General features: G+C 43.8%; 1 protein-coding gene across 4 annotated transcripts in view; it reads left to right on the top strand.

The window, feature by feature from the left end:
* Nucleotides 1-365: 365 nt before the first annotated feature.
* Nucleotides 366-20,631, top strand: part of GLG1 (golgi glycoprotein 1) — a 63,606-nt gene continuing 43,340 nt past the window's right edge. For 2 of the 4 annotated variants that reach the window (XM_035117233.3, XM_088672127.1), the window contains exon 1: nt 427-884. In XM_035117233.3, coding sequence (XP_034973124.2) covers nt 489-884 — 396 coding nt within the window. In that variant the 5' untranslated portion in view covers nt 427-488. Of the gene's footprint in view, nt 885-12,315; nt 12,433-20,631 lie in introns of those variants that run through there. The other 2 variants (XM_035117234.3, XM_088672128.1) reach the window with 2 other exon arrangements.

The following is a 20,631-nucleotide window of genomic DNA, read 5'->3' as shown; positions in this document are numbered from 1 at the left end:
TTAAAACTGAAGGGGGAATTGATTGACATTTACTCGGCACACAGTTCTGTTTGCACAGAAAATAAGATTTTTTAATATTAATTTATATATATATATATAAATAAGTGGTCTTGCTGTTATGGGCAAGGAAGAATTTCCTAAAAATTAGAAAAAACTCTAGGGAAAAGTTAGAGGGTGGGGGTGTATGACGAGAGAGAGAGAGGCGACAGAGGATGAAAGCACCATTCCGATTCCTTTCCCTGAAAGACCAGCCAGTAGGTGTCGCGCCGCTCTCCGACAGCCAACCCTTTCCTCTGGCTAGTTGGTGACGTCACTTGCCTCGCTCTGCTCGCCTCGGCGACGTCGCCGCCGTCCTTACGCACTCCGAGAGGCGGTGGGCGTGACCGCCGGTGCCGTTGGCGTTGCGTGCGCAGGCTGCGGCGGGCGGGGCCTAAGGCAGCGAGGCCGGGCCGGGCCGAGCGGAGCTGAGGAGAGGAGTCGCATCCAAGATGGCGCCGTGCGGACGTGTCCCGGCCCGGAGACGCGGGCCGGGCCCTCTCCTCGCCGCCCCTTTCCTCTGGCTGCTCGTGGCTCTCGGGGCAGCCCGGGCACAGCAGCAAGGCGGGGCAGCAGCGGTCGGGGCCGCCCAGGGGTTCCCGGGGCAGCAGCAGCAGCCGGCGGTCGTAGCGGGATTGGTGGGCCAGCCTCGGGAGCTGGGAGCACTCCCGGGAGGCGGCGGAGGCGGAGCTGGGGGCGGCCGTCTGCCCCGCGGGGGCTCCTCGGCGGGAGGCGGCTGGAAGCTGGCGGACGAGCCGGTGTGCCGCGAAGACGTGACCCGTGTCTGCCCCAAGCACAGCTGGGCCAACAACCTGGCCGTCCTCGAGTGCCTGCAGGACGTGCGGGAGGTGAGCGGGGCGGGGGGCCCTTTCTAGCTGGTGGGGAAACTGAGACCGGGGGGGGGAGGGGGAGGGCAGTGGGCCCCCATGGAGCAACTTTTTTGCGGCGGACGGCTGCAGGGAGAGGCCAGCCCAGGTGCGGAGCAATGCACATAGCTTCTCCTGGCAATTCTAGGAAACCTGCATCTGACCCAGGTTTACTTCTGTCCTCCGTCACTCTCCGGTGTAACCAAGAAGTGGCGCCCAGGATGGAGGTCTGCGCCCAGGACCATGCGCGCATGCATAGCTCTGTGGAGCCCCTTCGCCAGTAGTTCCCTTCCCTCTTGGCGCAGGAGCAAATCCTTGTTTTCAAGGGAACAGGAAAGCGAGGGCACTTCTGTGGGCAGAGCCCGTTTTCTGGCTCAGGCAGGCCTGCCGACAGCGGTGTTGCCAATTCCTGGCATTCATAGTTTAAAAGAAAACGGGGATGGGAGCAGAGAGAGAGAGAAAATGTTGTTGTTTCAGGGAATTTGCCCAGATGAATACACTTATCATGATAGTTCCCCCCCCCATTGTGATGTTATTGAAGATAAAGCTTATGCTGGGTACTTTTTGAGTAGGGATTGTCTTTTGGTCACACCTTCATGGCTGGTTGAGTTGTAGTTACGGGTAGGTAGCCGTGTTGGTCTGACGTAGTCAAAACAAAATAAAAAAATTCCTTCCAGCAGCACCTTAGAGACCAACTAAGTTTGTCATTGGTATGAGCTTTCGTGTGCATGAATCTCCCAGGACATTCTATACAAGATCCCTAAGTACCTGTCTTATTACAAAAGAATTTCAGAAATAGACTGGAAAGAGAAGTTGCTGAACTGCAACTTATTACCAAGCTTAAAACCATGGAGAGACCTGGTCTGAATAAAATACATTGGATTCTTATCTCATTATACATGATAAAGCTATTTTTAGCCATCTCACCCCTTGCTTTTTCCTGTAGGACCAATTGCAGTCGTTAACAGCTATCAGTCAGTCAATCACCCATTCCCACCACCCTTCTGAGTAATACCCCTCCCCACCCTCACTATATACAGTATAAGGGTCCGGTGACTTCTGTTTCAGTGTATCTGAAAAAGTGTGCATGCACACGAAAGCTCAATACCAATGACAAACTTAGTTGGTCTCTAAGGTGCTGCTGGAAGGATTTTTTTTATTTGGTTGAGTTGTGTTAAAGTGAATCAATCCTGCTTTTTCTATTCCAACAGAGGTAGACAGCTTGATCCTATAATTCAGGTTTGGCAAAACTCCTTACCTGGCTGCTTGCGACAAGAATCTCCTCTATTTGTGCATGGAGGGAGGCTTTTGTTAATACAAGAGCTTTCTTTTTCTTTCATACTGTGCCACAAATGACTAATATAGGTATGTGTGTGCGGTCAGGCTAGTAACACTTGTGGCTTTTAATCATAAGTCAACTACAGGTTCACTTTAGCAGCTGTAGAATAAATAATAGTTTGCAATTTGAGACACGTATGGGAAAAGTAATTGATCTCTTGCCATAGTGAGTATGGCATTTTGTGTTGGGTCATTTGTGGGTCTGTTTTCACTATCAGCATGTAATATACCTATTCTTGAAGCAACCTTGGGTTGACAATCTGTTTCCAGCTTCAGGTTAGCTAGCTTGGCAGGAATGCATGAATTCAGAGTTGTTACTGTTGATAGAAATTGTTGTAAGTTTAGCTGGAGTTACTAGATTGTTACATAAGTTATTGCTTGTAAACAAAAAAAAAATGGAACTGAGGGAGCTGCCTTATACTGAGTCAGATCATTACTCTGTCTAGCTCAGTATTGTCTACATTGACTGGCAGTGGGGTCTTGCAGGGTTTCATATAGAGGACATTTCCAGACCTACCTGGAATTGCTGAGGACTGGGCTGGCCCTGCTAACTGTACACAAAACATGCTTTACGATTGGCTTATGGCCTGTCCTTTAGGCTGTTCAACTTGAAATTCTTATCTGTGTTTCTATGGTTCGATATAGGATGCACAAGTCTCATAAATGACTTAACACCTGCTCATTGTCATTTTTTGAGATACCTCCTCTGAATAGAAATTAACCAAGTTTATTTTAGGTCTCTGTCTGGCTATTTCTGTGTGTTTTCATAAGAAGTGGGGAATTTTTAGGAAGCTCTAAGTTTAGGAAGCTCTGAGAACCCTAGATCAAACAGAACAAACACACTGATCCCAGTGCAACCTAAGTCAGTACGGGATTGTTTCCCACAATCTTCTAAAGATTGTACAGTGGTACCTCGGGTTACAAACACCTCAGGTTACAGACACTTCGTGTTACAGACTCCGCTAACCCGGAAGTAGTACCTCGGGTTAAGAACTTTACCTCAGGATGAGAACAGAAATCGTGTGGTGGCGGCACAGCAGCAGCAGCAGCGAGATGCCCCATTAGCTAATGTGGTACCTCAGGTTAAGAACGGACCAGAGGTACCACTGTATTCAGATATACTGTCCCATCACATTAGAGCTACATTGGGCACTTCTGGCAATGCAGCTGATTCTGGGAGAAGTCCAAGCAAGAGCATATCAGTTGAACCTTCCAACCCTGGTGAGAAAATGTGCATAGAAATTTTCTGCAAGCTTGCAAGTGATTATGCTTTGAAAGTCGACTTTACCTACGAACCAATATATAGTACAGTATGTCTAAACATAGGGTTCAATACCATACCATCAGATGGCTTAGAATCTTTTTCATGGATATTCAGAAATAAGATCTTCTAGGGCAGGCATGTCAAACCTGCGGCCCTCCAGATGTTTTGGCCTACAACTCCCATGATCCCTAGCTAGCAGGATCAGTGGTTGGGGAAGATGGGAATTGTAGTCCAAAACATCTGGAGGGCCGCAGGTTTGACATGCCTGTTCTAGGGCATACCTCTGTGTGTGTGTAGCTGCATAGGGGGTAGAACCTCAAGCATCTTGATGTATCGGAGGCCTCTGAGCTCTGCTAATGAATGCAGTTAGATTGCCATTCCTTTTTCTCTACTTGACTCAACTTCATATTTGCCTAAAGGTTGCTGGTTGTGAGATTTTGGGGGGATATATTTTAAAAGTGAACCCTCCCCCAATATTTTAATAATTAAACTGTTTATAAACTTTTCTAAATAAATTACTGAAACATAGTTTGTTCTTTAAAGTGAGATTCTTTACTTATTTAAATTAAAAGATAAAGAGCCCTAACAGTCACCTGATGCTGTGGCATTAACATTAACATTGAATTTGAATTTTTGAATTCATTGTTTAGCAGTGCATTTATAGATGGGGAAGTTCCTGGATTCAGGAAGTGTTTCACTTTCTGGCTGAGCCAAACTACCGTAAGTGAAGGCCATGTGAACGAATCACCATTCCCACTCATCCCCTCATTCCTTGGTTTGTGAGCTGCAGTATTGCAGGGGTCAGGAGTTCTGTGTCACATCTGTATATTCCTTCAACATCCTTCCTGGCTTGAACTTAAGTAACTAGACTGCATTGCAGGGTTGGATTGAGACACGGGAAGCATGCACAGCCACAGATCTAATGGCCTAGCATACTGTTTTAATGCTGAGGAGTGGAAACAGGGTCCCATAGTTGTCCCTCTGTGCACAGGTACTGTGCCTGAATAAGGATGAATTATGTCTGGATGGTTTCCTATCTCTTGGTGTCATTGCTTGGTGTGCAGTTCAGAAACTGAACTTTGTGAGTTGACATTCATTGTCAATTTATCTTCAGCATGAACAAGCACACTGCAGAATGTGGTATGTATGCCTCTCTGGATTGTGGCCTAATTCTTAGTGTTTGTAGAGCTATAAGGTATTTAAAGCACTTCACATTTATAAACTTGTAATCCTTACAACAAGCTTGTAATATTACCGTGTTATTATCCTCTGTAAAGCAGATGGAGTGTGTAGGGTGGGGGTGAAGTAGGCGACTAAGGCTGAGAGACTGGCTTGTTTAAGGCCACCTAGTGAGGTTATTCCAGAGGTGAGAATTGAACTAGGGATTTTTGATTACTGATAGCTCAGTCTCTTAGTCATTATGCCTAACTAATTGTAGCTGACACTTGTTGAGTATTTATTGTACAGGTGTGCTCTTTAGTTCTCTGTATGAATGTGCTTTAAGATGTAGCAGTATCAGAGAAGTAAAGTTTCATAAGCCACAGACATAACTCTAGGTCTCCACAGTCAAAACTCCTAGAGGGTGCTGCAGCCTTCATTGGGGGAGTGTGCAGAGTCAAAGTGCTTGCTTATGTATGTCACAATATGTTATCTACTGATAATGGGTACATAATTTAGCTAAATAGACAATTTTGTTGCTAAATTAATACTGTGATTTGTTGATTATATTATAGGGATGTCCACACACTCACCAGCAGCCACCTGCAATATAGAGATATACTCACCTGCCTTAAAGAATGGTTGCATGGGTTACTAAAATGTATGTGAAAAGTTTTGAATATTGTTAGACACATGGAGTTACTACTTCCACATGAACACACTGGGGATTACAGATTTCTACATCTGAGTAATTGCCTTCCTTTTAAATTTACAGTTTTCTGATTTACCGTATATTCTACTGAATTCAGTAATGCTTACTCCAGACTGGTGTGCATAGTTTGTAAAACATTGCAGCTTCAATTTAGTAACATATTTTTGCAGTTTATATTGTTCCCACTCTGTGCTACATTGTACAAATTTGTTTTATCATTTGTACAGCAATCCTATACTGTATACACCTGACTCTAAGGCCCATTGAACTAAGTGGGACTTCCAACTGGGTTGTGCTGTAATCATTTTAATTTCATACCCTTAATTTAAGGGGGGGGGACTAAAACCCTTTTTTCTATGGCATAAAAACATTTAAAATGTTACATTACTTTCTCACTTTCTTGTCTTGTATCATCAGTTAAAAATCGATAGGTAATGTAAGTAAAGGTAAAGGGACCCCATTAGGTCCAGTTGTGATTGACTCTGGGGTTGTGGCGCTCATCTCGCGTTATTGGCCGAGGGAGCTGGTGTACAGCTTCCGGGTCATGTGGCCAGCATGACTAAGCTGCTTCTGGTGAACCAGAGCAGCACACAGAAACGCCGTTTACCTTCCCGCTTGGAGTGGTACCTATTTATCTACTTGCACTTTGACGTGCTTTCGAACTGCTAGGTTTTTCAGGAGCTGGGACCGAGCAACGGGAGCTCACCCTGTAGCAGGATTCGAACCGCCGACCTCCTGATCAGCAAACCCTAGGCTCTGTGGTTTAACCCACAGCGCCACCTGCACCCCGCAGGTAGTGTAGCAGTGAGAAATTAATGTAAGCAGACTTGAGTTGGTGATGTAGTGGTATGGCAGAAGCCTATTAGTTCATTCAGCACATTGAGATATAGCTCTGATTTCTGTTGGATGATTCTGCCTCTTCTGTGGTTTACAAGAACTTTTAGAGCGAATGAAGATACTGCTTGTTTGACAAGAGGCGACACTTCTGCTTGGATTCCTTGGTGGGCTGTCCTTTCCTTTTGCCTATTCCATTTAGAGCCTGGAGGTGTAGATGCATTTGCATCCCCTGTTAAAATCTGAGATATGAAAGCTAGGAGCTAAATGGCACCTTGAACCTAGGTTATTGGCACAACAACGGAATGTCTAGGCACGCTTTTTAAATAACAATACAAAGCTGAAAATGAGTGAACTGCAGCTAAAATCTTATATTCATTTTTCACATGGTCTAGTCCTCATCTGAAGACTGCAAAAAACAAAGCCATGCTTCCCCTGCCTGCCCCCGTAATATTCTTAAGAGGGTCTCTTCTCCAGTCTTTAAAGAGTGGCTGGAAGTGGGGAGGCAGAAAAAGGTCCTCCTTTCCTTCCACTCTGCAGTTTTAATCTGAAATCTTAGGAGCAGTACTGCACCCAGAGCTCAAAAACTGTTCACGCTAATGAACTTCCATATTGCAAAACATGCCTAGAACAATGGGAGTTTTGAACGCTGTTCGCATCATCAAATTCTGTTGAATTGTAATGTCATCCAGAGGGTTCAGTTTTTTAGCCTAAGTGTTTCTTGTGCTGCTATCTGATTTGTGTGTGTTAAGAGCTGTCATGTTGCTTTAAATTCAGTAGATAACCTGATATGTGTAATATTTGTGATGGGTGTAGACTGGTTTTGACAGCATCTGTTATCTTCATAGAGCCACCATTCTGTGGTGTGCAGGATCCTGCTTTGTCTGGAATTTGAAGTATTTGGATTGTTACATACTGAACTAGTTTATTTAGAAAATGTATAAGCCACTTAATCAAAGAGTGTTCTCCAGGTTTGGGTGTAATGTTCCTGGTCCAACAAAGTATAGCTTGTTGAAGTGGAAAAGAGCAACAAACTTAAATAAGTGCTTCCTTATCACAACCTCCAGTGGAGACTGTTTTGTTAAATCACAGTTTCTCCATTACATTGCAACAGGAAGACTGGTTTTAACAAACCAGAAAAACTCTGTTTTGCAGCTAGGAATGTGAGAGGAGATGGGGGAAGGAATGCTCTTGCTCATTGCTTGTTCCAAGAACACAGACCAAAAATGTTAAGTGTGAGCTGGGTCAGTGTGCCTTTTGCTTGGATACTGTCCTGTACCTTCTGGTAGAACAGAGTGCTTTTTTTGCCCACTTCTGCCAATAAGTAACAGAACCTTCCAGAAAGGCGCCCAGAAAATTCATTAGTCCATTAGAAACATTACCATGCTATTGGCATGTACCTCTGGAGTGCAAAGCATCTTGAACAGTGAGTCTGGCATGTTTTATCTTAAAGGAGTTGTACATATTTATTTACAGTACTCTGAGAAACAATTGTCCTAAGAGAAAGGTAAAACAATAAGCTCAAATAATATATTTTTTAATTGATTATACTTTGTAGCAGGCATCCCCAGACTTCGGCCCTCCAGATGTTTTGGACTACAATTCCCATCATCCCTGACCACTGGTCCTGTTAGCTAGGACTCATGGGAGTTGTAGGCCAAAACATCTGGAGGACCACAGTTTGGAGATGCCTGCTTTATAGCCCACCTTTCCCCCCAAGAAGTTCATGGTGCACATAGTTTTCCCTCCCCAACTTATCCACACAATAAATTTGTGAGGTAGGTTAGACAGAGATACAGTGACTGGGACAAAGTCACCCAATGAACTTCATGGCCGAGTAGGGATTTGAACTCTGGTCTCCCACATCATAGTTCAACACCCTAACCATTATAGTACACTGGCCCTTCTTTTAAGTCCCATTGCATTCAGGTAACTGTGTGGACTGCTGCCCCAGTGTAAGTCCCCAATGAAACTTACTTCTGAGTAGACATAAATAATATATGTGTAAGTCTTGTTACCAGATGGACAATGAACTGATGAAAGGTGAATGTGAAAATAGAATGTTAGTAAAATTTGCAGGTGTCATGTGACTTCAAGAAAAAAGGTGAATATTTTGCAGTGATTCTCAGTTAGTTTAGCTGAGCCTGAAACCCTTGACTTCATTTGTGTCCGTGAAGTTATGGGTGGAGTGCATGACTTGTAAATACCACCTTTATCCCAGAAGGGGATGGAGTAACATAACATCAGTGCTCAACAGAATTGCTGTCCTTGGGTAGATTAGGAGTGGAGCATTGCATTAATGATAAATTACCATAGCAGAGTTTTGTCTTCTGCCCCCTGCCACTCTTCTCTGTGCTAAAATGTGCTATTATGCCTCTTACATATTGCAATAACTTTTCTGGGTTTAAAAGTAAACCTACATATGTTGTTATTACAAATTGGAATGTGACTGCTTTAGTGAACTAACCAATTAAGTGTTGATCAAGACTTTTAAAGCATTAACATTGTAAGAATAAGAAAGAAAATAATCAATGAGTTGGATACTTATGCTAAGTACAAAAAACAAAGATTGTTGTTACTGCCTTCCTACATAACACTAAGCTATAGTTTGTTTAAGAGTTGTCTCATAGATGAGCAAACAAGTCACGACTTGCTTTTCTAGAGCTTGGTTTATTTCCCTGCTGCTGTTGCCTTTGTAGCTTGGTGAGTGTTTGGGGTTGGATGGCTAAACCGACCATAGTTAAGCAAGGCTGTCTGATATCAACATAATGCCAAACCATAATTAAAACAAGCCACGATTCATAAGCCAACAAAAAACCAAGGCTTCATATCTTGGTTTGTTGCCAGAAAATGAACCATGTTTCAGCCTGCTGGGCTCAGCCAGCAAGCAACCCACACAATGGCTAAACAAATCCTTTCTTAGCATTATGTGAACTGCTAGTAGGTAGTGCCTTTTGCCACTGGTTACTGCTGGTGTTGCTTTTTGGCAATGCCTATTGAAGCACTCAAAGTAGTTGACAGTTTTTAAAAAATGGCTTACGATCCAATATGATCCAAAAAAGAAAAATTCAAGCACCAGAGCTTTCATAATGGTACATAATGAAGTTGCATGCAGAGGTGGTATGTAGGAGACAGTTCAGGGATGTGGAAGGTAGAGCCAAATGGCTGCTGATCCCAGCCTGGCTGTTGTGCCAAAATGGTATGTCCAAAAAAAGCTCCATGGAAAACTTTACATATGTGTATGTTTAATAGGGGATTCCAGCAAGTGTTTGCACATGTGCCTGGTGTTCTTGAATTGATATCGTGTTTAACTGTTGTAATAAGGGTGTCATTGTAAAATGTTTTGAATGCCTGTATTCTGCAATAAGACAGGCATGATAACTTCCTGTCACTATGAAAATTTTAGTGAGCAGATGGTGCCTGGAGATTTGCAGCAGTGTCGCTAGAAGAGTTTCAGTCATTAAGCAGTTAGTATAGCTGTTTAACTCATTAGTTAAGGCTCATTAATGGGTAGTTGCCAATAAAAATGTAGTAAGCAGGTAGTTTTAGGGACCCAGGTGGCGCTGTGGTTAAACCACTGAGCCTAGGGCTTGCTGATCAGAAGGTCGGCGGTTCAAATCCCTGTGACGGGGTGAGCTCCCGTTGCTCGGTCCCAGCTCCTGCCAACCTAGCAGTTCGAAAGCACGTCAAAATGCAAGTAGATAAATAGGAACCGCTATAGCGGGAAGGTAAACAGCGTTTCCATGTGCTGCTCTGGTTTGCCAGAAGCGGCTTTGTCATGCTGGCCACATGACCTGGAAGCTATACGCCGGCTCCCTCGGCCAATAATGCGAGATGAGCGCGCAACCCCAGAGTCGGTCACGACTGGACCTAATGGTCAGGGGTCCCTTTACCTTTACCTTTAAGCAGGTAGTTTACCTATTTCCAGCAGAGTCTGGACAAGATTCTCATGTTCACACTTGTATAGTTTGAGTAAGAAGCATGAACTGAAGCAAAAAGGGATTGGTGTACTCTAAGGATGTGTCTTAAGTCTTTGGAGGAAGGGAAGTGATTAGAGTGGTCTTCTTCCCTAGGCTCCTGCACTGCAGTTTGATTAGTTAAGGTAGATAATCCCCACCCCTGCATCTCTCTGCCATAGGGTAAAAGATTGCTGTGGCGATGAGTCATGCTTGTGTTTTAACTGCTGTTACTTGAATGCTCTGGCAGTTCTATTCCTTTTCACTACTAAGCTAGTTTGAACTGTGTTACAACTGTGTTTGCTTTCATGCTCTGAACGAGTCTTCTAGAAAACTCATTGTACTTGTTTTTCCCCTCAGTATGTTGCAGGTTCCACAGAATCTGAGCTGAATAGATACTTCAGGGAAACGCAGTAAAAGTTACGGATTTGGATTCCACCTTTGTGCAGGAATTGTACAGAGAAATACTGTTCTTCCTTAACCAAACTTTTAGTAGGTGCACATGATTTCTTAGAACAGCTGTGTCTGTTATAAATTATTCATATGCAGACTGAGAACAAGTGGGAGAAGAAAGGTTGTTTCTCAACATTCTGTATCCTTGGTCTTCATGGCCTTAAGTGTGTTGGTGGTGAAGCTGAGTGAAGCTGATTCACTTTCTTGGGATTGGTGGTTGTGGTTGGAAGTGATTTCTATGTTCTTCCCAACCTTAACTCTGGCAAAGTGGGATTTGTCATGGCAGGGGTCCCCAGAGTGTCTGCCTTTATTTCTTTAGAATTTTTTATAGATTTCCTTAGAAGAATTTATATGGCTTAATAAGAAAACTCTAAGCTGTCAACACTATTTTTGTATGTGCAAATGCTAGGGGATATCTGTTTAAAAAATGGTAGCTGTCACCTGCCTGACATTGTGGCTTGGAGTTGGTGATTTGCGGTTTTAACAACAGCACAAGAGAACTAGAATGAGAATGTTGAAGGTATAAGCAGCGTTCAAAAGTAGCTGGGTGCCAGTTGCATTTTAAGACAGGCTGCTGGCCTTTTGTGAGGCAATGAAGATGTCTGGGCACCAGGTTTGGTGCCTAACATCTCCATCTGGCTGGCTGGCGTGAGCAATCAGTGGGTGTCAGGGAGCCACCAGGGGTCAAGCGGAGAGTCCGGTGAAGCGCAGCAAGTGCTATCCGACGCTGTCAGAGCCCCAGCATCCAGCTCCTGTCAGCTTCCTCCGGAAGGCGGGACAAAGGCTCAGGACGAGGTGCTGACCCTTAGAGATGTAGGGGAGGCGAGGTTGCCAGAGAGAGGGCTACAGGGGAAGGACCAAGGCACTCAAGGGGTGGAGGCTCCACAGGGGGCAGAGCCGGTCCCTCAGCTAAGCAGCTCTAGCGGAGAGAGCGCTCCTCCAGCACCCTCACCCCAGCAGAGGAGGGGTGACAAGAGGAGGGACCAAAGGAGGAGGTTCAAGGTGCCTAGGGGGTTATGCTGGAGGCGTTCACGAAGGGAGGTGTTTCCAGATTCTGGATCAGACATGCTTTGTCTGGATCAGACATGATACTCGGTCTTGTACATATGTATATTAATAAAACCCTGTAAAAACCAAGCACCGGGTTGGAGCCACTTACTCGTGAGGAAGCTATGCACACCATTACAGTTGGTCTGCGGAGCAGCATGCCTGCTGCACAAATCAGCTGGTCTGCGGGGTAGCAGTGTCCCATAGATCACCTGGCTTGCCCAGCACCAAAAGAGGCATGTCTTTTGGTACAGTGTGAGCTAGGTGAATCTCCTCAGCTGGCCAGCCACTCCAGCTCCAGCCTTCAGTGGCTCCACTTAATCCAGGAGGCTGGCATTCTTGACTCCCTCTGCTGCTGAATTGTCCACTGGTGCTAGGCCGCTTCCTGTTGTGCTGTTCTTGCTCAACAGAGGCTGCTTGGGCCTGGCCTTGTTTGGGCAAGCCCTGCAGCAGACAGCTGCTCCTGGTGGTGGCAGGGGATGGCAGCAAAGGCAGCCAAGAAACCTTTTAGGGCTGCTGCCTGGAGCTCCACTGGCACTGCGGATGTGGAGCTGCTTGTTCTGTTTCTCCAGCTGCTTCTCCAGCTCCTGCAGCTTCTGCACTTGGGCGTCAGGTTCACGTTGGAGTTAATGTTCTCCATGGTGCCCTGTGGCTCTACCCAACCCCATGACCCTCTCTGCTGCCGCCTCCTCATCCTCCTATTCTTCCTCCATCCCTTTCTCACAGTTGCCTTCTGCACTCTTCTACTTCAACAGTTGCAGAGTTCAGGTTGGTCCATGCACAGGATTCTATAACTCACAGCAAATCTTATTGATATATGTGATTATTTGGATTTGAGAGTTTTTTGTTTGAGGAATATAGTGATCATGTGTCCTCACAATTCCAGCTAATGAATGAGTTGAGAATCCAAGTATCTTCCAAAGTGAAAGTATTGACTATTAATGCCTCTCCTTTTTTGCTGAAGGATGCAGTTGCATGGACCTTTTGTTGAGAGTGTGGTGCAGGTTGTCATGACTATTTGAGCACTATTTAGTGATTGATGGATCCACTGACTTCTATACAAAGTGTGCTGTGCTGTGCAGAGGTGTTGAACAGGACAAGATACTGGTAGGTCATTTCTGAGTTAGTTAGATATATTGACAGTTTCTCCAGTAAGATGGCAGCTGACAAGGCATAGCTATTACTTACTTGACAAATTTATGATTACAGTACTGTACTCAGCAGAACTCAGCAAGAGAGCCCTTGTGTTGGCTTAATTTTATTAAACATTTATACTCAATTTTATATAATATTTGTATTTTGAAAAGCAGTTCACAAACTAGGAAAACAGTGAAACTCAAAATGCAATCTAAATAAAAATAAATATGAAGATAACACAGGAGCAAAGTCATATAATGATCAAAGGCCAGTTGAAGTAAAAGTGTTTGTTAGTTATTAGGGAAGATATTGTGTGGTGTTTTCTTGGCAGAGAATTCACAAAATCGGGTCTGCAACAGGGGAGGTCCTACTTCCAGTGGATATTAGCTTCGTGCAGTTGAATTCATTAGAATATCTTATGTACTGGTGGATTTGTATGGGAGAAGATGTTCTCTGACAAAATCAGATTAAATCCAATTGACAGCTAGTGCTAATATTTCAAAACAGGCTATGTATGTGAACCTGGGTCTACATGTGAATTTCTGTCTATACCTGCTAACATGCAGGCTGCCACATTCTACACTAGCTAACGTTTCTGAATCATTTTTGAAAAAGCAGCTCCAGTCATGAAAGGTACTGACCAGCTCTTCTATCTTTTTAGCAGAATTAGATGCTAATGGCTTTGGGCTATACCTCTTTCCCTGTAACACTGTGGCTGGTTTAGCTTGATTGGGCCGTCTAGAGTAGTTTGCTCTGTATGTCTCTTTCTGCACAATTCATGCTCTCCAGTTATGCTGTGGTTTGCCAATAGAGTTTAATAGACTTCAGCTGCCTGTTGGTTCCTACATGAGTATTCTTTGTAGTTCAGGGTGCTGGGGTTGTCTTGGATCTGCACTATGATGTTGATCGGGACGGCTTCTCATTGGCCAAAGACTCTGGGTTGATTGAAGGAAGGAGTCCAGATAGTATACTTGCATGCTTTCAGTTCCACTGACTGACAACTGCTGTGTGCTGCACCCATGGGGTTCATATTTAAACCACAAGAAGAGTAAATGTATGTAACAAATGTCAAGCCAAGAAGTATATCTTACTGGTGAGGGGGTAGTGTTAGTGGGCAGGAGGGAGGGAGCTGCTTTGCATCCATGTTGTTGTATCTCCTGATATTCTAACCAGAATATAATATAGAATTGTAGATTTGGAAGGGATCGTGGGGCTCATGTAATCCAACTGCTTGCAATGCAGGAATCTTTTGCCCAGCATGGTGCTTTAACCCTGTCTCATGCTCTACCAACTGAACTATCATAGAACAGTCCTTTGGGATTCCTGCTAACTGAGCTCTTTTTAAAAGTTCTGTTCACTTTTTTAAAAACGAAGCAAATGGCTTATCTCAAAGCAGTTACAGATGTTGGAGTTCTTAACAGGAGGGAGCCAATCCAGGTGGACTTGTACAATGAAAATGCTGACTGAGGGGAAAATTCCTCCTTCTAGCTCAAATGTATGTAAAATCTCATTTCATAGCAAGACTTTGCAAAGGAAAGCCAGAGCAAGACATTACTAAAAGCAAAAGCATAATTAGTTATGCTCAGTGTAACAGCCCTGAAAACTGTGCCTTCAATCTTCTTGCTTGCATGAGCCTACTCCTCCTACTAAAGGAGTGTCAGTGCCAATGCTGGGGCTGATGGGAGTTTTAGTCCAAACATCCAGAGCAGGCATGCCCAAGAGGTAGTTCTTGAGCAGCTGGTAGATCAGGGGACGTCTGTGGTAGATCAGCGGCTCCCCCCAAAGACGGTCAACAACTTTGTCACCCCTAAAAAAAGCTCAACATTTTTGCCCTGCACCCTCAAAAAAGTGAGTCTTTCCTAGAGAAAGATCAACAGCTATGACCTGAACCCAAAATAATCGGGGTTTCGTCCTCCCAAAAAAGCTCAACAACCTTAACCTGAACCCCCCAAAAGGGGGTAGATGGCAGTTTTTACTCTGTGAGTCTCTTGGGAGTTGGCCACCCCTGATTTAGAGGGTACCAAGCTTTAATGAAATGATCTGGTAGGGCTTTGAGACAGTAAAAGGTGAACAGGAACTTCAGTTGGAATTTCCAGTATTTGCCAATATTTGAAGAGTAGCTAGTTCTAAGGTCGCTAAAACAATAGTTATTGCTGTAAATATGTGGTAGGGAGCAATCAGTGAGATATACAGTAAGTACGGTATATATTATATTCTGCCTTTCCTTGTGCAGTCTAAGACAGTTAACACAATAATAAAATGCCACAAACAAAAAACACCATTAACAATTAACCACTTAGAATAGCTCAGTTGGTTAGAGTGTGGCGCTAATAATGCTGCGGTTGCAGGTTTGATCCCTGAAAGGGCAGCTGTATATTCCTGCATTGCAGGGTGTTGGGCTAGATCAGGCATAGGCAACCTTGGCTCTCCAGATGTTTTGGAACTACAACTCCCACGATCCCTGACCACTGGCCCTGTTAGCTAGGGATCATGGGAGTTGTAGTTCCAAAACATCTGGAGAGCCAAGGTTGCCTATGCCTGGGCTAGATGATCCTCGGTGTCCCCTCCAACTCTATGATTCTAAAAAACAGCAGCAATAACAATGGAATAGATTTGTACGAGTATAATAAGGCTGTTGGGAAAGATTGAGGGCACAAGGAGAAGGGGACAACAGAGGACAAGATGGTTGGACAGTGTTCTTGAAGCCATGAACATGAGTTTGACCAAGCTGCGGGAGGCAGTGGAAAACAGGAGTGCCTGGCGTGCTATGGATCATGGGGTCACGAAGAGTCGGACACGACTAAACTGCAACAACAATAAGGCTGAGCTGTATGACCCATCCTTGGAAAAAAGCCTTGACGCAGCAGTGGAAGGCTGATGAGAGCTCCTTAAGCAGGGAGTTCTGAGTCTAGGCACAACAACAAAGAAATGTTGGAGCAGACAGGAGGGTCCCTCTGTCGATGATCTTAATGAGCCAGGCAGGCTCACATATGGAGAGAAGGAGGTCCTTCAGATATCTTGCTCATAAATCAGAAGACTTTAAAGGTCACACATAACCAGCCTTTTCAGTTAGTCAGGAAACAAATAGAGAGCTGGTGCAGCAGTTTCAACAGTGAGGTTAATCAGCTACCTGGCTGTCACATTTTGAACAAGCTGCAGCTGCTGGACACTTTCAAAGGCAGCCCCACATAAAATGCATTTTCTTTGCATGCAGACCACCAATACAACAGTCCATTAATTTCAATGTGTTTACCTTCGTTAAACCTTCGTAAGGTTTAAAAACCAGATTCCAGTTATTTTTTAAATAGCCCATTCAAGTCTGAAATCAGCCTTAATACCGGTAGTAGTTAATGGGTGTTGAGAAGGTACCAAGATGAGAGTAATAGTCAAAGTTTTAAAAGTATGGGCAATCTACTCCCACCATCTGCTTTTACAAGGGATGATTATTGTTGTGCCATCTAAGGGACTACCAGGCCTTTACCCACAACTTCATTAGTGTTGCAGTAGTGTAAGGTGCTCACAAACAAATGACTTGGGTTGTTCTTGGCACTTAAATGAAATGTGAACCCTTTTAGACATAGGCAAGGCAAGTGTTGCCTTTGTTGAGAGATTCATCAGTGTAAGGTTTTCTAGAATCCTGTGGCTTCTGGCCACATGAAGTCTCAGCTGAGGGTCCCTCTGGGACTTCCATAAGAAGGTTGCCAAGCTGTTATTGCATTACCTTGTGCTCTGCTTCCTTTGTGGCCTTGGCTGATTTTTTTTGGGCAATTTGGACAATGACTCTTTGTTGGTAGTGCCTTGTCAGTCACTTGGATGTGGGTAGCGTGGGTCAATGTCTCTTTTCTAATTAAACTTTCCCTTTTAAAATATTTGATTTAGGCTGGCTTTTAAACTAATTAATTTTAAAAATAAAGTCTGGTGGCATCTTAAAGGCTAATGGAATAATAAAAGCTTTCATGAACAATCTACCAACTGAGGATAACATTTCACACATCTGCTGGAGTGGGCCATGGCCCACAAAAGCTTTTGCCACATAGATTCTGTTGGTCTTTGCAATGCCACAATAGACTAACACACCTGCCTTTTGATAATTTGTCACTATGATTAATTTAGCGTAGGCTTAATGAACTGCAACAGCTCAATGACTGCATCTTTTGGGTGATCTTGAAGGAAGTGGACCACAGCTTCTCTAGTTGAGAGAACTTAGTAGCAAGCTGCCACTCGATGCTGGAAGGGATAAGTATTGTTCCTTTTCAACAAATTTGCCAAAATGTTATCTATTTGTAATAGGGCATATAGGTTGCCAACCTGTCCCCAGAAGTGCCCTAACTCATAAAAGTATGCCAAAATACAGTCGTACCTTCGTTTACATAACCCTCTGGTTACGTAAACTTCGGGATGCGTGCGGGGCAAACCCAGAAGTATTTTACCGGGTTTCACTGCATGCACAGAAGTGGTCCTCAGGTTGCAGAAACCTTGGAAACTGACTGGACCTCCAGAATGGATCCTGTCCGCAACCAGAGGTACCACTCTATCTTGTGTAAATTAATATGCCTGTTTATACTAGTTAGGGGTTTCTTTGGACAATAATGCATGAGACAATCTAAATTTCAAAGAAAATGATTCAGCAATCTGTATTAAGGAAGATGAACTATGATTTCAGTTGAATGCTGCCAACTTCTGTTCTTTTATTTATTTATCAGAAGGCAAGAAGACAGTTTCTAATTTTGAATTAGAATCATAGGGTTGGAAAGGGACCACAAGGGGTTTTTTTATCCAACCACCTGCAATGCAGGAATCCTTTGCCCAATGTGGAGCTTGAACCCATTATCCTGAGATAGCCATGCTCTATCAACTGAGCTATCCTGGGTTATGTGAAACATTTTTATCCTGCTCTTCACCCCAAAAGGTTTCTAGAGCTGCTTATAGATCTGTACAAAAGACATTACCTGCCTTCACATTTACAGTCTAAAAGGCCTGGTGCTAGAAAATAAATCCGTGGAGGAATGTTAGGAAGACTGAAGCTTCAGTTCAGGGGTGGGGAACCTTTTTCATCCAGAGAGACACATTCATTAGGGGATGTATGCCAGTGGTGGGTAGAATTAGAGGCAAAAGTGGGCATATCAATGGGTTTTTGTATCATAGGGAACAGCACAAAAGCCACCCACTCTCGCATTTCTCTGCAAAACTCATTGGTGAGCCATAATGCTTTAGAGCAGGGATGTCCAACAGGTCAATCGTGATCTACTTGTAGATCCCGGGGAGGTTTTGTTTGATCATGAACCCAGCCCCGCCCCCTCACTCTGCCCTCCATTGTTGCACTATCTGTACAACGGAAGACATCCTCCCTAAAAAAAGCTCAACTTTGAACTGAACCCCCCAAAGGGGGTCGATCACTGCCAGTTTTTAATTCTGTGAGTAGATCGCAGTCTCAGGGGAGTTGGCCACTCCTGCTTTAGAGGAACAATGTGAGTTCATGATTCCCTCTTGAGACCATTGCTATGTGATTTCAGGAAAGCTACTAGGATCAGTAAGCATGCATTGCTCTTAGGGGCTTGAAGAGTCATCCAAGTTGCATCTCAGTTAATGTAAAATTAGTAGAGGACATTTGGCTTCATTCTTCCTTTCGCTTGCTTTTCTTGAGGGAAATCCCACCATTTTTTAACCAACTCACCTTAACTTGGCAGGGCTAGAAACATTCTGGGTGCTTGGTTGCTCATGCCCTTCCACTGGTGATGTTGATGACTATAAATTTTAAATATGCATCTAGACCACTGAACAAGATCTTAGGGCTATATATAGGTATCTGTTCCATTGTTAAAATGTATTGCCGGTTTGGGGTATATGTCCAGTCAAGATGTATGAACAAAATTATGCTGATATTTAAAGAAAGAAAAAGCTTAGCTTGGCCGTGTATCCTAGTAGACAGTGTTAGATACTGAGATAGGAATGACCGGGAGACTTCGTGACCAGAGGGAAGAGTCGGTGGAAGAAGACTGAAACAAATTTAAAGTTTATTTAAAAAATAAATGTCAGATTGGAAATAATTAATATAAGAACTGGAAGTATATGGAGGTTGCAGAGGAGGATTGGTCGAGAATTTACAGATACAGTGGTACCTCTACTTACGAATTTAATGCGTTCCGAACGCACATTTGTAAGTCGAAAAAAATTGTAAGTCAAATCCCATAGGAATGCATTGGGAGAAAAATTTGTAAGTAGAACCAACCCTATCTAAAAATTCGTAAGTAGAAAAAATCCTATCTAAACAGCATCCAAGATGGCGGATGGAGCTCTGTTCGTAAGTAGAAACATTCGTAAGTAGAGTTATTCGTAAGTAGAGGTACCACTGTATTAAAATTCAAATATGTGGTAAAAGTATATTGTTGAGTTAGCATTAGATGTAAATGTCAAGGTAAAATTGATTGGTATGTTAAGGAAGTAATAAGAGATATTATTTGACAGTGAAGTTAAGCAGAGAAGAATATATTTATATAACCTATAAATAAGATTGGAAACAAGATGTAGAAAGTACTAAAGATGATATACATTGTAACACAGTTGGGAAGTACTGGAGGAAGTCAACAATGTAAGAACACATGATAGATAATTAGAGTCTTTTTCTTTTCTTTTTCTCTTTTTTATTGTTGTTGTTTTGGTTTTATTTTTTTTGTATGCTTGTATTCATTTTCAGGTTTTTTTTCCTTTTTGTATTTTTAAGCTTATAAAATAAAAATTTTTTTTTTAAAAAAAGGAATGCTAGGAGCCATGTGCTACTGGGACCTAGGTTGGGGGCCCAAAACAAAACGTCTAGGTGCCATTTTTTGTTGTTGTTCCCCTGCTACCAAACCAGGCAGCCAAACAAAAAAACCTGTGGGGAGAATCAGGGTCTGCAGGGTAGCATGGCAGCAAAAGATGCATTTTTTGCTACCACTCTACCCTGCCCAAACACCTGATTCACCTGGCAGTGCGACAGCAAAATAAAGACACATCCGTTGCTGTTGCACTGCTGGGCAAATCAGGTGTTTGGTGGGGGTAGTGCTGCAGAAAAAGATTTGCATCTTTTGCTGCCGCTTTGCCCAGCAGCCCACAGCCAGGCAGGTGGATATGTTAGGTGCCAAGGATGGCTCCTGGACATCTTCATCCAGATGCAAAAGGCCGGCTTATATTGAACACTGCTAGTAGATGAGAAAGGACCCAGGTGGCTCTGTGGGTTAAACCACTGAGCCTAGGGCTTGCTGATCAGAAGGTCAGCGGTTCGAATCCCTGTGGCGGGGTGAGCTCCCGTTGCTCGGTCCCAGCTCCTGCCAACCTAGCAGTTCGAAAGCACATCAAAATGCAAGTAGATAAATAGGAACCGCTAAAGCGGGAAGGTAAACGGCGTTTCCGTGTGCTGCTCTGGTTCACCAGAAGTGGCTTTGTCATGCTGGCCACATGACCTGGAAACTATACGCCGGCTCCCTTGGCCAATAATGCGAGATGAGCGCGCAACCCCAGAGTCGGTCACAACTGGACCTAATGGTCAGGGGTCCCTTTACCTTTACCTTTAGTAGATGAGAAGGCACATGGCTAAAATGCTATGTTGCTGCCTTGCTTGGATGAAGCAAAAAACAATTCAGTAGGACCACTGTGGATTAGAGGAGCACTCTTTTTGTACACTCTCTGTGCTAAATAGGCTTATGGCAAGCTGTTTTCAGAGAAGTGGACTCCTTTGTCGTTTAAAAATACCACATCCTGTTTGCTGGGATATGGATCTCATTGAAAGGCTATATAAAGCTTGTCTCTTTCCACCCACTGCGTTGACTGTAGAAAACGAAATGGTCTTCTCCT

Source organism: Zootoca vivipara, chromosome 6, assembly GCF_965207765.1.
Source record: "Zootoca vivipara chromosome 6, rZooViv2.hap1.1, whole genome shotgun sequence".
Classification (NCBI taxonomy): Eukaryota; Metazoa; Chordata; class Lepidosauria; order Squamata; family Lacertidae; genus Zootoca; species Zootoca vivipara.
Note: the sequence above shows the minus strand (reverse complement) of the source record. Positions and strands in the feature narration are given on the sequence as shown.